Source organism: Bubalus kerabau, chromosome 6 (assembly GCF_029407905.1).
Source record: "Bubalus kerabau isolate K-KA32 ecotype Philippines breed swamp buffalo chromosome 6, PCC_UOA_SB_1v2, whole genome shotgun sequence".
Classification (NCBI taxonomy): Eukaryota; Metazoa; Chordata; class Mammalia; order Artiodactyla; family Bovidae; genus Bubalus; species Bubalus kerabau.
This window is the reverse complement of record NC_073629.1, coordinates 92,129,830-92,146,677: the sequence shown is the minus strand read 5'-3', so window position 1 is coordinate 92,146,677 and position 16,848 is coordinate 92,129,830. Positions and strand designations below refer to the sequence as shown.

The 16,848-nt window shown below is 43.3% G+C and overlaps 1 protein-coding gene across 1 annotated transcript in view; it reads right to left on the bottom strand.

Annotated features, from left to right (window-relative positions):
• The window catches only part of LOC129656478 (protein FAM151A-like), a 28,693-nt gene extending 12,067 nt beyond the window's left edge, over positions 1-16,626 (bottom strand). The window contains exons 1-2 of the mRNA XM_055587115.1: positions 16,509-16,626; positions 13,964-14,110 (exon numbers count right to left, since the gene is read on the bottom strand). Of these exons, the coding sequence (XP_055443090.1) occupies positions 13,964-14,110; positions 16,509-16,626 (265 nt within the window). The remainder of the gene's footprint in view (positions 1-13,963; positions 14,111-16,508) is intronic.
• Positions 16,627-16,848: the final 222 nt, after the last annotated feature.

The window sequence follows — 16,848 nt, the reverse complement described above, 5'->3', positions numbered from 1 at the left end:
GGTGAAGGTCTAGTCCTCGAACAGTACAGTGGTCCCATAGGGAAACTCACCTATTAATTAAAATACTTGCTCATCTGGGGGTCACACCTAAGAACTGGCCATTCAGCGACCTGAGCAGCCATCTTAGAGTGCTGGAGACAGAATCTAAGGCACATGAGAGGGGCTAAAACGAGTCTGAGGTGACTCCAGGAGGAGTTCAGCTCACAGGCAGCACACAGGCCCGCCACACAACTTCACCAGTGATTTTTATCCCTGACAAATTTAGCTTAAAGTGGAAAACAGAATCTCAAATGCAGAAACAGAGGGGTGTCAGAAAGCCAACCTCTGAGTAACATTCCAGCCAGATTCATGTCCAATGCGTATGGAACTGGTATTTGCAAGGACCTCATTAATTGGGGAAATTATACTAAAAGAGTTCTCAACCTAAAATGGCCAAACTGGGGCTCTTTTGATATTCCAAAATTGGCATTTTTGTGCCCACGATTAGAAAAGGCTGGCCATACTACTTTGCTTGGTATCTAGAAGTATATAAGAAAGGAAACTACAGAGTAACTTCTTTGCAGGAAACCAACAAGAAATTGCTTGAAACTATATCAGAACCAAAAAAGGCTGCTAGCGCTGACTCTGCCAGGTCACAGGTCTAGTGGGACTGGGAAGTCACATTTGGCGTTTATGCCATTTGACTTTTGATTTTTGGGCAACCACTTTGCCATCTTTTGGGAGCACTCTTACCACTTGGCTCTTGATTTCTGGGCATCCTTTTGCCTTGTTATTTTATTTGGAGTGTGATTCCCGGCTGGTGAGGTTCTGGTTTGGTTTGAGCATGCAGGCATCTGGTACCAACTGCTTGAGCTTATATGGGAAGTGCTTCCTCTAAGGTTCTACACTCTACCTGGGAACCCCTTGGAAAAAAATTTCAAATGACTGGTCAACCTATAGCTATGATCCAATGACAAGAAAAGTGACCTAAAAATATCAGATCTTTATTGACACAGGATAGGGAAATGGACTGAAGTTCCCTTATGTCCAGGACTTTTCTCCTATAATCAACAGCCTGGGGCTAAGCAAACTAAGACCCCCACTTCCCCAGAAGAACAAACCCTGTTGGGACCAATCTGCCCTTGTTATCAGGGCCAATTTGAGCACTCAGTTCAGTTCAGTTCAGTCGCTCAGTCGTGTCTGACTCTGCGACCAAAAGAGCAGCACGTCAGGCCTCCCTGTCCATCACCAACTCCCAGAGTTTACCCAAACTCATGTCCATCGAGTCGGTGATGCCATCCAGCCATCTCATCCTCTGTCGTCCCCTTCTCCTCCTGCCCCCAATCCCTCCCAGCATCAGGGCCTTTTCCAATGAGTCAACTCTTTGCATGAGGTGGCCAAAGTACTGGAGTTTCAGCTTCAACATCAGTCCTTCCAATGAACACCCAGGACTGATATCCTTTAGAATGGACTGGTTGGATCTCCTTGCAGTCCAAGGGACTCTCAAGAGTCTTCTCCAACACCACAGTTCAAAAGCATCAATTCTTTGGTGCTCAGCTTTCTTCACAGTCCAACTCTCACATCCATACATGACCACTGGAAAAACCATAGCCTTGATTAGATGGACCTTTGTTAGCAAAGTAATATCTCTGCTTTTCAATACGCTATCTAGGTCGGTCATAACTTTCCTTCCAAGGAGTAAGCGTCTTTTAATTTCATGGCTGCAGTCACCATCTGTAGTGATTTTGGAGCCCAGAAAAATAAAGTCTGACACTGTTTCCACTGTTTCCCCATCTATCTGCCATGAAGTGATGGGACCGGATGCCATGATCTTCGTTTTCTGAATGTTGAGCTTTAAGCCAACTTTTTCACTCTCCTCTTTCACTTTCATCAAGAGGCTTTTGAGTTCCTCTTCACTTTCTGCCATAAGGGTGGTGTCATCTGCGTATGTGAGGTGATTGCTATTTCTCCCAGCAATCTTGATTCCAGCTTGTGCTTGTTCCAGCCCAGCGTTTCTCATGATGTACTCTGCATATAATTTGAGCACTATCAGGTCTAAATTCTGGCTATAAAACTATGATCACAGAAAAATAAAGACGATTTTTGACAGTGTGGTCACAATTCTTTAGACTCCAGAGAAAGCTTAAAAAAAAAATCTCTTTAAGAATTCTTGCCCTGAGAAATAACTCCTCCTATGCCTTGAGACCAGAGTTCTCTAGATAACTTATCTGTTATTGTTCAGTTGTTCATTAGTGTCTGACTCTTTGCAATCCCATGGACTGCAGCATGCCAGGCTTCCCTGTCCTTCATCTCCCGAAGCTTGCTCAAACATGTCCATTGAGTCAGTGATGCCATCCAACCATCTTGTCCTCTGTTGTCCCCTTCTCCTCCTGCCTCCAATCTTTCCTAGCATCAGGGTCTTTTCTAATGAATTGGCTCTTCACATCAGGTGGCCAAAGTTTTGGAGCTTCAGCATCAGTCCTTCCAATGAATATTCAGGATTGATTTCCTTTAGGATTGACTGGCTTGATCTCCTTGCAGTCCAAGGGACTCTCAAGAGTCTTCTCCAACACCATAGTTCAAAAGCATCAATTCTTTGAAACTTGACCTTCTTTATGATTCCACTCTCACATCCATACATGACTACTGGAAAAACCATTTTTGTTGTTCAGCCCCTCAGTCATGTCCGAGTCTTTGCGACCCCATGGTCCAATGAGTATTCAGGGTTGATTTCCCTTAAGATTGACTGGTTTGATCTCCTTGCTGTCCAAGGGACTCTCAGGAGTCTTTTCCAGCACCACAGTCTGAAGGCATCAATTCTTTGTCACTCTGCCTTCTTCATGGTGAGAGGGTAACAGGCAGGAAGGCCAGGGGTCTCCAAATGGAGGAAATAGCCTGCAAGTGTCAGACATTTTTATCTCTCTTAAGCGGCAGGAGGAAACAAACTAGCAATATTTTTTTCCTTCTCTATACAAATTTAAAGAGAGGTTTCTCTTAAAATACTGTGTTGCCATAATGACACCTGGTTTCACCTGAAGTTAGCTATTCTTGAGCCTAGAGATAACCAATGCCTTTTTCTTATGAAAATGTTTGTCTTAAGCTATGCTAATGTACTACGCCTTTACCCCAAACTCGGTCTCCAAGTCGGTTCCGCCTCTGGGCCCAAAACCTACTTGACAAACCAGTATGTTATACTCAGATATTGTTCCCCTAATCTATGTAAATGAAACTATTTGTATGGTGGTCTGCCCTTCTTTAAGATTCAAGTTAATTATTTTATGGCCCAAGATAAACCATTTGGTGCCATTCTAAATTTTAAGACATTCCTTTCTTTCATTAACAGACTGCTAGTGACTATATAACATCCAGCTGAAGACTAGCAAGGGGGTACTCTTTCTGCCCCCTTCTGATGCCTATGTCAGAAGCTTTCTCTATCTCCTTTATACTTTAATAAAACTTTATTACACAAAAGCTCTGAGCGATCAAGCCTCGTCTCTGGCCCCGGATTGAATTCTTCTCCTCCAGGGGCCAAGAATCCCGGTGTATTCGCGTGATTCAACAATAACCTTTCAATGGTCCAGCTCTCACAACTGTATGTGATCACTGGAAGACCACAGCGTTGACTGTAAGAACCTTTAAGGGCAGAGTAGTGTCTCTGCTTTTCAATACACTGTCTAGCTTTGTCATAACTTAAAAAAAAGTAAGTGCTTACAAATCAAGCAATTCTAATTAAGAGATAAATCAACCTAAAAGAATTTCAAGTTCACATGAACTGGGAAATATTCAGTATTAAATCAGTACAGTTCAGTTCAGTCACTCAGTCTTTTTGACCCCAGGGACTGCGGTACGCCAGGCTTCCCTGTCCATCACTAACTCCCGGAGCTTACTCAAACTCATGTCCGTTGAGTTGGTGATGCTATCCAACCATCTCATCCTCTGTCATCCCCTTTTCCTCTTGCCTTCAATCTTTCCCAGCATCAGGGTCTTTTTCAATGAATCAGTTCTTCACATCAGGTGGCCAAAGTATTGGAGTTTCAGCTTCAGCATCAGTTTTTCCAGTGAATATTCAAGACTGATTTCCTTTAGGATTGACTAGTTGGATCTCCTTGTAGTCCAAGGGACTCTCAAGAGTCTTCTCCAATACCACAGTTCAAAAGCATCAATTCTTTGGCACTCAGCTTTCTTTATAGTCCAACTGTCATATCCATACATGACTATTGGAAAAAACATAGTTTTGACTAGATGGACCTTTGCTGACAATGTAATGTCTCTGCTTTTTAATATGCTGTCTAGGTTAGTCATAGCTTTTCTTCCAAGGAGCAAGCGTCTTTTAATTTCATGGCTGTAGTCACTGTCTGCAGTGATTTTGGAGCCCAAAAATAAAGTCGACCACTGTTTCCATTGTTTTGCCATCTATTTTCCATGAAGTGATGGGACCAGATGCCATGATCTTAGTTTTCTGAATGTTGAACTTTAAGCCAACTTTTTCACTCTCCTCTTTTACTTTCATCAAGAGGCTCTTTAGTTCTTCTTTACTTTCTTCCATAAGGGTGATGTTATCTGCATATCTGAGGTTTTTGATATTCCTTCCAGAAATCTTGATTCCAGCCTGTGCTTCATCCAGCCTGGCATTTCACAAGATGTACTCTGCAAATAAGTTAAATAAGCAGGGTAACAACATACAGCCTTGACATACTCGTTTCCCAATTTGGAACCAGTCTGTTGCTCCATGTATAGTTCTAACTGTTGCCTCTTGACTTGCATACAGATTTCTCAGGAGGCAGGTCAGGTGGTCTGGTATTCTCATCTCTTTAAGAATTTTCCAGTTTGTTGTGATTCACACAGTCAAAGGCTTTGGTGTAGTCAATAAAGCAGAAGTAAATATTTTTCTGGAAGTCTCTTGCTTTTTTCAATGATCCAATGGATGTTGGCAATTTGATCTCTGGTTCCTCTGCCTTTTCTAAATCCAACTTGAACATCTAGAAGTTCATGGTTCACGTATTATTGAAGCCTGGCTTGGAGTCTTTTGAGCATTACTTTGCTAGCATGTGAGATGAGTGCAATTGTGTGGTAGTTTGAACATTGTTTAACATTGTCTTTCTTTGGGATTGGAATGAAAACTGACCTTTTCCAGTCCTGTGGCCACTGCTGAGTTTTCCAAATTTGCTGGCATATTGAGTTTTAAATACCTGGCATTAATGTTTGTTTATTAATCTAACTAATATATACATGTCTAAGAGTCACTAACATTAACATTAAGCAGAGTATTTTCATTGTGTCTAGGTTTAATATAAGTTAAATAGTATATCTGTTACAATTTTGTCAGCAAGGAAATTCCTCAAGTAAAAAAACTTCTAAAAAATATAAATGAGGTGAACTTTTAGATAAACTCTATTAAGAATAATTATGCTTTAGGAATGTCTGCCTAAAATACTCTGTAGATTGGGGTAACTTGAAATTCTAAGGGCTAACTATGGAGAACAGTGTGGAGATTCCTTTAAAAACTGGAAATAGAACTGCCATATGACCCAGCAATCCCACTGCCGGGCATACACACCGAGGAAACCAGAATTGAAAGAGACACATGTACCCCAAAGTTCATCACAGTACTGTTTATAATAGCCAGGACATGGAAGCAATCTAGATGTCCATCAGCAGATGAATGGATAAGAAAGCTGTGGTACATATACACAATGGAGTATTACTCAGCCATTAAAAAGAATACATTTGAATCAGTTCTAATGAGGTGGATGAAACTGGAGACTATTATACAGAGTGAAGTAAGCCAGAAAGAAAAACACCAATACAGTATACTAACGCATATATATTAAATTTAGAAAGATGGTAACAACAACCCTGTATGCAAGACAGCAAAAGAGACACATATGTATAGAACAGTCTTTTGGACTCTGTGGGAGAGGGAGAGGGTGGGATGATTTGGGAGAATGGCATTAAAATATGTATAATATCATATAAAAAATAAATAAAAAGCAAGCACTTCTCAGGGGAAAAAAAAAAGAAATTCTAAGGGCTATACTAAACTAAGTGATGGGAGTCTATTGAATAGCTAGGTCATTTCCAAATAAAATAAGATTTTGAAGCATTTATCACTGAACACTAATTTTCCCCTAAAGAAAAACTAAAGAGATTTGGGACTATTAATGAATAATGTTTGGTACCTTCCTAAAATGTTCTCTCTAAGAAAGGAAAGGTTTTTGGAAATAATCACTGGTATTTATGCTCACCAATCTACAGAATGCTAATATAAAAGTCAGTTTTTGGTTGCTTAAGGAAAGTAGGATGTGTGTTTTCAGCAAAGAAGGTGTGAGGAATGGAATTGCATTTTATGAAGGGAAAAGCAAGTAGGTCTGACTTACAGGTGGCTGTTTCAGGATGGGAGAACAAAGTATTGGGTACAGAAAGTGATAAGAAGATTTGTGGAAAGCAGACCCTGAGAAAAGAATTTTGTGGGTGGTTAGGACTTAGTTTAAAATAAATTTAATTAAGTTTATGTTTAAATGAAGTTAAAAGTAAGCTGGTACAAAAGCTTAAATTTGGCTTTTCTCTATCTTCAGATGTTGAACTGCCTTGGTAATAGATTTAAGTTTCTTTATCTCTTAAATGATCTGTTCTGAAATCCTTCATTGTAGAATAGTTATTGTTTCACAATGACCTATAATCCTACCTGACTGAATGTTCTAAGCCTTTTTGATATTTGTTGACAAAACTTCCTGCTGCTAAGTCACTTCAGTCGTGTCCGACTCTGTGCGACCCCATAGATGGCAGCCCACCAGGCTCCCCTGTCCCTGGGATTCTCCAGGCAAGAACACTGGAGTGGGTTGCCATTTCCTTCTCCAATGCATGAGAGTGAAAAATGAAAGTGAAGTCGCTCAGTTGTGTCTGACTCTTAGCGACCCCATGGACTGTGTAGCCCACCAGGCTCCTCCATCCATGGCATTTTCCAGGCAAGAGTACTGGAGTGGGGTGCCATTGCCTTCTCTGACAAAACTTCATAAATAATTCAAATGAAGCACTTTCGGCTTCTAGCTAACTTTGGGATGCTTCAGAGGGCCCCTGAAACATCCCAAATGTTATCCTAGATTCATATTGAATGCAGAATCACATGGGAAGTATTGCTAAGTGAGTAATAAATCTCGGGTTATATTGTATGGTAAATGTTACTAATTTAGATATATTAGAAACTACATGGAGTTCCTAAAGTTCTGATATATCTTGGTAAATGTTCTCAGTCATAATTCTAGCTACTATCTTAAACTGTTGTCACAGCACTTAACCAAGTTTCCCAAAAATGCTTCCTCCTCAAGAAGATTTATAAAAAGGACTTTTGGATAAATATAAATTTCTGCACTGGGTAAATAATGAAAGGATTCTAATGGAAAACCTGGTGACTTCACAAAGGTTAGCGAAAGGACTGAATGAACTGGCGAACATGCTAATAACTTTTTTTTTTTTCATGCTAATAACTTTTATGGTTTCTGTATGAAAAATTACTGGTTTGAATCTGTGTTTTCCAGGTGCAAGAAAACCTTCCCCTCAAATTAATTATGACAATAATTTGCTAAAATTATACTTTAGAAACAAATTGAAACATTTATCTTTTCTCTCTATCTGACCCCTCCAGAAACTGGAAACTCTGCTTCTAGTAACTTTATCAGATAAGCTAGGAAAGTTATATCGCTAACAGCTACAGAAATCTCAAGGAATTTTGGAGACCTTGAGAAGGGCGGAATCCACCTAGATCTGTTAGGTGAAAGGTGGAATCTGTGATCAGCCTTCGGTGTGACTTTCTTAGCTCTGAAAGGTTTTATTTTAAAAGTTCAGTCTGAGATGCTATAAAAGCTTCGGCAAAGAAAAAAAAGCCTATGATCAATTATGCTTACATAAATCATCAGGCCAAATTTATTGACACCACACCAGGCTTAAGCAGTACGTGAACTGTGAACTTCCAAATGTTTAAGCTGGTTTTAGAAAAGGCAGAAGAACCAGAGATCAAATTGCCAACATCCGCTGGATCATCAAAAAAGCAAGAGAGTTCCAGAAAAACATCTATTTCTGCTTTATTGACTATGCCAAAGCCTTTGACTGTGTAGATCACAATAAATTGTGGAAGATTCTGAAAGAGATGGGCATGCCAGACCACCTGACCTGACTTTTGAGAAACCTATATGCAGAGCAGGAAACAACAGAACTGGACATGGAACAATAGACTGGTTCCAAATAGGAAAAGGAGTACGTCAAGGCTGTATATTGTTACCTTGCTTATTTAACTTCTATGCAGAGTACATCATGAGAAACGCTGGGCTGGAAGAAGCACAAGCTGGAATCAAGATTGCCGGGAGAAATATCAATAACCTCAGACACGAAGATGACACCACCCTTATGGCAGAAAGTGAAGAGGAACTCAAAAGCCTCTTGATGAAAGTAAAAGAGGAGAGTGAAAAAGTTGACTTAAAGCTCAACATTCAGAAAATGAAGATCATGGCATCCAGTCCCATCACTTCATGTCAGATAGATGGTGAAACAGTGGAAACAGTGGCTGACTTTATTTTTCTGGATTCCAAAATCACTGCAGATGGTGACTGCAGCCATGAAATTAAAAGGCGCTTACTCCTTGGAAGGAAAGTTATGACCAACCTAGATAGCATATTGAAAAGCAGAGACATTACTTTGCCAAGAAAGGTCCATCTAGTCAAGGCTATGGTTTTTCCAGTGGCATGTATGGATGTGAGAATTGGACTATAAAGAAAGCTGAGCACCAAAGAATTGATGCTTTTGAAGTGTGGTGTTGGAGAAGACTCTTGAGAGTCCCTTGGACTGCAAGGAGATCCAACCCGTCCATCCTAAAGGAGATCAGTCCTGGGTGTTCATCGGAGGGACTGATGTTGAAGCTGAAACTCCAGTACTTTAGCCACCTCATGAGAAGAGCTGACTCATTGGAAAATACCCGGATGCTGGGAAAGATTGAGGGCAGGAGGAGAAGGGGACGACAGAGGATGAGATGACTGGATGGCATCATCAACTCAATGGACATGGGTTTGGGTGGACTCCAGGAGTTGGTGATGGACAGGGAGGCCTGGCGTGCTGCCGTTCATGGGGTTGCAAAGAGTCAGACACGACTGAGCAACTGAACTGAACTGAACTGAACACTTATTTCACAAACAAACTAGTCTTAATTCGGTTATATTTGGTAAAAACAAGGGTAAATTTAGGGAGAAAAAGATGTTTCAATGATTGTTAGATTCCAGTTTGTTAATGGAGATCTGTATCTACTAAGACTCATTTCCTGGTAGTTCTTTGCTATTATGCTGTATTAATGTAAAATTTAACTGAATTTTTAAAGAACACTCTAAATTAGTTTCTGAAGCTTATCTCAGTAATCTATCTTTGAATGAAGATCAGATACCTCATGACCTGCGACCAAGACCAGAAAAAGACGTAGTTTAAGGAACTGTCTCCTACGTGGATGGAAGGACTTTTTTTTATCAGAGGAAGCTGCAGTACGCTAGGATGAAAAGAAAATGACACTAGAAGCAGACAGCTTGCTCAAGATGCTGGACCTGATTCATATGATCAGTTATAATGTTTTCTTGACTTCTTGGACCTTTGCCTATAAATCAAATGTTTTCTATCATGGACATGATTCTATGCTAGTTTAAAACTCAATCCAACTGTTGGGTTTGTGGCCAGTTACCTGTGTCTAATACTTCTGGATTACCTTGGTGGATTTTTCCCCTTCAGGGCTTTGACTGGATACCCCCTAGCAAATTTATTTTAGAAAATAATTTAGTCCTGTTCTATCTATTCATGATATTACTATATGGGATACTCTCACCTGGCCAGTTAATAATACCTGCTCTGACCCTGGCCATAGATTTAAGTTTTCTCTTAGGGTCACTCAAACTCCAATTAGAATGGCAAGCTAAGTCCCAATCAAAAATTGTAACCTCTTGTCTACTAAAAGGAAAACTCGAACAATTATGGGATGGATCTGTATGGTTAACACCAAGCTATGGTCACTTAATTTTTAAAAGCTCCTCTAAGGATAATCAACCTAGTAATATTATGAAACTAGGCTGGGTGCTTTATGAATTATGCCTACTATTACCCTTAGAGAGAGTGACTGATATGGAACTTGGTGGATTTGTGGTTTTAATTAATGGCTTTGGCATCTGGAATGGATAGGAAGGTGTAGCCTGGGATTACCACGAACTCAAGGATATATACATAACAAATTAGAGGTAGCTCAAGCCAATCTAACATTGATGCAAGCTCAATGAGTCAAGACATCTGTATTCTACTGGTATGATCATTTAGCAGCTATTTTTCGTGACTTCAATGGGATTGGAGGGTGTAATTGATCATATTGAAGCCTTAACAACTTTCACTCAACAAACTTCAAATGATAGTAACCAGACTATTAGCCTATTGAACTCTGAGGTCTCAATGATGAGAAAGGTGGTACTACAAAACCCTCGGCTGTTGACATCATTGCAGCATTTCAGGGAGGTACCTGTGCCATAATTCAAACTGAATGCTGTGTTTTCATACCTGATGAATCCTTTAATGTAACACCTTTGATGAACCACAAGAAGAATCAGATTTCTGCCTTAAGTGATCCATTCCCTATTCTTGATGATCTTTTAAAAAACTGGTTTGGGAAAAAAAAAAACTGGTTTGGTGCAAGAGGCTCATGGCTGAAATATTTATTTATAATTCTGCTAATGTTGTTAGTTGTATTATTTGCATTTTGCCTGTTTTACAAGATTATTGTTTCTTGTATTACCAAGTGTATGACTGAGCCTCCAACGAAAATAATGTTGACTAAACTTGAAGCAGTTGATCAAATGTGTAGCTTGATATGTGATCAATGATTATAATAGTGTAACTCTAGATATAGGAAGATGCAACTAGAGGGAATCTTACTTTTTTGGACCAAAACTAGAAGATAGATGTCCAGAGATCTTTGACTATTAGGACCTAGTCCAGTAATAGCTCATTGAGTGGCCTATCAACAAAAACCTTCAGAATCGGGAATGGGCCTTCCTAGCAACACACTCCAGTGTTCTTGCCTGGAGAATCCCAGGGATGGGGGAGCCTGGTGGGCTGCCATCTCTGGGGTCACACAGAGTCGGACACGACTGAAGCGACTTAGCAGCAGTACAGGACAAAATGGTCATGAAATGCCTTCCCAAGTTTCCTCAGTCAGTAAAGAATCTGACTGCAATGCAGGAGATCTGGGTTCAATCCCTGGGTAGGGAAGATCCCCTGGAGAAGGAAACGGCAACCCACTCCAGTATTCTTGCCTAGAGAATCCCATGGACAGAGGAGAGGAGCCTAGCAGGCTACAGTCCATGGGGTCGCGAGGCTTGGAGAGGAAACCACCACCAAATATGGTGGGTTTATGACCACAAGGGGGCACTGTCAACCCTAAATCTGCACTTGCCAAGAGCATTGACGCTGACTGAACAGCAAGGACATTTGCCCTCTGCTTCTGTGGAGACTGAATCCGGTGCTGCTGCAGCTGGTGACCCTTCAACACCCGCTGAGGGAGTTCAGGGTGGAGTGAGCTACTATGTGCTCCGGGAGCCTGGTTTGACAGGTCTTTAGATAGGTGGGTATTTTTCCTTTCATCTCCTCATATCTATAAAAGCACTAAATCCCTTCATGATGACATCAGATCCTCGTGACTAGGAGAAAACCTCTTGTAAAGTAAGCATTTGGTTGCATTCAACTCCCCCTTCACCAAAATCTTTTATGTTGACCTTCCCCCACTACCTCTTTGGAGCAGTCTCTCAGAGCTATATGAGGTGATGCCTCCCAGGCTGCAGTCCTGATTTTGCTCCAGATAAAACTTAACTCATAACTCTTAAATTGTGCATCTTTTTAGTTAACAGTTGTGACCAAAATAGGACTCGAACACTTGCAGCTCTCCAGTTGTGCATCATTTTTACTTGACAGTTAACTCACTCAACTAGGGTGATCACATGTCCCCATTTGCTTCAGCATAATTACTAATAATGACCTCTTTCATGACCAGAAGTGCCCTGCTTTCATCCTACCAGTCCACATTTGGCAGAGGAAGTGGTTTGAGCTGCAGATGGGTGAAGTCACTTGTCCCAAACCACTCCTTTGGTAAATGGTGAAATGTAGAATTTGAGCCCACTTCTGTCTGCCTCCCAAGCCTTTGCTCTGGCCCCTCCCATCCACATAGATGTCCGGTGTGACGTCACCAGTCCAACTCTGGCCTCCCATTGCTTCCCCTCAGGATCCCTACCCCAGCTGTGGAGCTACCCTCCTCCCATAGACCTACCCTGGGGACCTAGCAGGACCTGCAGCGGGGAAACTGGGCCTTGGGTCCTTCCCACCCCTGTGGCTATACTGACAGGTGCCTCAGCATGCTCCACGCTGTTGGGCACTGCTTGGTTGGGGCCCTTAGCTTTCTTCTTGGCCAAGGTCACAACTTGGTGGGGCCTGATCCTTATCTGCTGCCCCAGGACTTACCTGAGATGAGCCTGAGGCTGGCAGAGCCTCTTTGCCCTCCCTCAGGCCTTATCTCCCAGATAAGAGTTCTCCCTCTTGCCAGGGAATTCTCTCTCCGCCTTATCACTGAAATCTGACCATTGGCCTCCCAATCCTGAAGCAGCAGCAGACTGGCTCCACCCAGCCTGCGGTGCCCTCCCCTTTGCTGATCACCAAGCCTGCCTCCTCCAGGAGGTCTTTCTAAGGACTCATTCATTCATTCAGCAATCCTTTCCCAGTCACTTACTCCCAGGCCTTGGTGACTCTGAAGGAGGTAAGAGTCAGAGGCCTTGAGCCTGGGTCTTATTCTGCTTCAGACCTACTGTGTGACCATGGACAAGACCCTCTCCCACTCAGGATCTCACTGTCCTAAAAGTAGAGCAGTGGTTCTCAAGGTGTGATCTCGGGGTCAGCAACATCTGCGCCATGCAAATTCTCAGGCCCCACCCCAGAGCCACTGAATCTGAAACTCTCTTCTGAAGTATGCTCAAACTGGGGACACTTCTTTCCATCTCAAATAGTCACTGCTTTAGAATTAACAAGCACGTTCATGAACATGATTTAACGAGCTTTCCCACAGTGCTGAAAAAGTGGTCTCCCCTGTTGAACTGGGCCAGGCATGATGCAGTGATTCAGAGTTATGGGGGTTCTGATGCTGGCTTGTTGTTATTGTTTAGTCACTAAGTCGTATCTGACTCTTGATACTCCATGGGCTGTAGCCCACCAGGCTCTTCTGTCTATGGGATTTCCTAGGCAAGAATACTGGAGTGGCTTGCCATTTCCTTGTCTAGGGAATCTTCCCAACCAAGGGATCAAACCTGCGTCTCTTGCATTGGCAGATGGATTCTTTACCACCAAACCACCATGGAAACCCACAATGTTGGCTTAGCCACTTTCAAACAGTGTGACCTTAGTGTGAATTTTGGCTAAGTCACTTAACTTTTCTGAGCCCCCATTTTTCTTCTGAGGGATGGCACCCACAAAACAGGCAGCTTTTGGTACCAGGAGCCCCAATGTAACTGAGTGTGTGTGTCCCCACAGGGGGTGTGGTTGACTGGTTGCCATTATCATTGTGGATCGGAGGCTCAGGAGTTATATTAAGACAATTCACTCAGACATTTACACACGTTTTGGTAGTGCTAGAATTCAAACACATCTTCTGGTTCCTCAGATTTGAGAGCAAAGGCCTCCTTAGCAGGCAAATTGTCTCCTGGTAAGGCCTGGGAGGGAGAGCAAGATGTGACCTTGGACCCAGACATCTCCCTACAACCTGAGCCAGTCACATAACCAGTGAGGCCTCACTTTCTCAAGTGGATGATGGCAAGAATGCGGCCATACCCATCCTAATGCTCCCTCACAGGTAATGCTGTGAGCCTCGCCTCCACTCTCCCTCCATCTTCTCCGCCTCTGCCCCAGCCTGCCCCATCCTGGCAACTGGACTTACTGCTGAGGGCAGCCTTCATCTGCTCCTTGCTGTTGGCACGGTGGTACCAGGTGACCAGCAGGCCATCCCTTTGGCTGATCTGACCCAAGCTTAGCAGGTAGTCCAGCATGTCTGCATCAGAGCGGCAGGTCCCATCCTGTTCACAGCCTGGAATCAAGGCCAAGGAGGCCGTTAGCATCAGTTCTTGCCCAAGCCCAAGGCTCTTGTCTGTACATCCTACTAACCCTCTCTGGGCCCTGGGGCCATGTCCAGCCTGCCATCTAGCAGACAGTGGACCCCAGAGTCGTCAGTGCTGTGAGAGAGAAACATGTGGGGTCCTGAGCGCAAGCATGCTCTGGGCCAGCCTGGGGACATTGGAAAGTTCACTCATAAGGGGATATTTGAGGGGGACACAGAAGGATGGGTGTGTAAGAGAAGGGACTAGGTTATTCCAGACAGAGAGGAAAGTATAAGAAAAAGGGTTGGCCATAGGAAATGTGGTTGCTTAAAAGAATGGCCAGGGTACTCTTTCTGCCCCCTTCTGATGCCTATGTCAGAAGCTTTCTCTATCTCTTTTATACTTTAATAAAACTTTATCACACACACAAAAAAATAAAAAAAATAAAAGAATGGCCATTGCTCTGGTACAGATACAGAGAAATGAGATAGGACAAGATTGGAAAAGAGGCCTGTGATCCAGCTGTAAATGACCCTCAGTTCAGTCAGTCACTCAGTCATGTCTGACTCTTTGAGACCCCATGGACTGCAGCATGCCAGGCTTCCTTGTCCATCACCAACTCCCAGAACTTGCTCAAAATCATGTCCATTGAGTCAGTGATGCCATCCAACCATCTTGTCCTCTGTCGTCCCCTTCTCCTCCTGCCTTCAGTCTTTCCCAGCATCAGGGTCTTTTCAAATGAGTCAGTTCTTCACATCAGGTGGCCAAAGTATTAGAGTTTTAGGATTGACTGGTTTGATCTCCTTGCAGTCCAAGGGACTCTCAAGAATCTTCTCCAACACCACAGTTCAAAAGCATCAATTCTTTGGCACTCAGCTTTCTTTATAGTCCAACTCTCACATCCATACATGACTACTGGAAAAACCATAGCATTGACTAGATGGGCCTTTGTTGGCAAAGTAATGTCTCTGCTTTTTAATACGCTGTCTAGGTTGATCATAGCTTTTCATCCAAGGAGCAAGCGTCTTTTAATTTCATGGCTGCAGTCACCATCTGCAGTGATTTTGGAGCCCCTCAAGATAAAGTCAGCCACTGTTTCCCCATCTATTTGCCATGAAGTGATGGAACCAAATGCCATGATCCTAGTTTTCTGAATGTTGAGTTTTAAGCCAACTTTTTACTCTCCTCTTTCACTTTCTTCAAGAGGCTCCTTCGCTTTCTGCCCTAAGGGTGGTGTTGTCTGTGTGTCTGAGGTTATTGATATTTCTCCCAGCAATCTTGATTCCAGCTGTGCTTCATCCAGCCTGGCATTTCACAAGATGTACTCTGCATATAAGTTAAATAAACACAGTGACAACATGCAGCCTTGATGTAATCCTTTCCCGATTTGGAACCAGTCTGTTTGTGTTTCCATCTAGTTCTAACTGTTGCTACTTGACCTGCATACAGACTTCTCAGGAGGCAGGTAAGGTGGTCTGGTATTCCCTGGGTTCCAGCAAAAAAAAATGTGGGATATATGCTGGAGATAGCAAACAAGTTTGTGTTTAGAAAGTGCTCCTTAGTGGCAGGGTGAGCATGGATTGGTGAGAGCAGGCTGGTGGCAGAGATTGTGTGGGAAGGGGTGGGCTGAGGCAGGCATCCAGCAGGAGAGGCGGAGCTGAGAGGTTAGGGTGAGCAGGGAATGGAGATAGAGGATGGGAAAGAAGAAGCCTCGAGGCACAAGACTGAAGATACAGGCATGAGGCAGGAGAGGAGGCTGCTCCCAGGTCCCCATGTGGAAGGAAGGCTCTTCATCAGGAGAGGCTGCAGGGGTGTGAGGTAAGTTCAGCTCAGTCCGCTGAGTGTGATGCCTGCATGGCCCTCCAATAAGAAGTGTTCATCCAGGAGCATGGAAGGATAGCTGAAGCCTGGTAAAGAGGAAGAGAAACAAAGCTAATGAGACTGTTTATTGGACATCAAATCTTAGTAGGGCAAGTAGAACTGTGGATGGAGGATAAGTCAACCCTAAAGGAAACTAACCTTGAATACTCATTGGAAGGACTGATGTTGAAGCTGAAACTCCAATATTTTGGCCACTGATGAGAAGAGCCGACTCACTAGAAAAGACTGATGGTGGGAAAGGTTGAGGGCAGGAAGAGAAGGGGGCAACAGAGGATGAGATGGTTGGATGGCATCACCAACTCAATGGACATGGTGATGGTGAAGGACAGGAAAGCCTGGCGTGCTACAGTCCATGGGGTCACAAAGAGCTGGACACGACTTAGCAACTGAACAACAACAGGGAGGAGAGTGGAGGCCATCAGGTCTGTTGATGGGGACAGAACCTTATGGGGGCAAAGAGTGAGGGATGGAGGAAGCCAAGCAGAAGGCATGACTGGGTGCTCCTACCTGGCAAGATGGTGTCCTTCTGCAGCGAGAAGCCCAGGACCATCGCGATGGCGAATACCACAGCCGCACTGATACTGCCGACAATAGCCCACTTCCAGCACCCCTTCTTGTTGGCCATGATGACCCTTTGGGGAGAATAGCCCTTGAAGGGTAGTGTCTCCTGAGGCTCTGAGAGCTGGGATCGGGTGGGAGGTAGGAGGCTTAGCAGCACCTAATTCTTCCCTTGGCAGGACAGCTCCTGCAGGCCTGGAATATCCCAAAGACAGCTTTGGAGGCCCCGCCTACCTTCCTGTGCTCCTCCTCCTCTCTCTCCCCCAGGATCTTAACAGGTCAAGCAGAA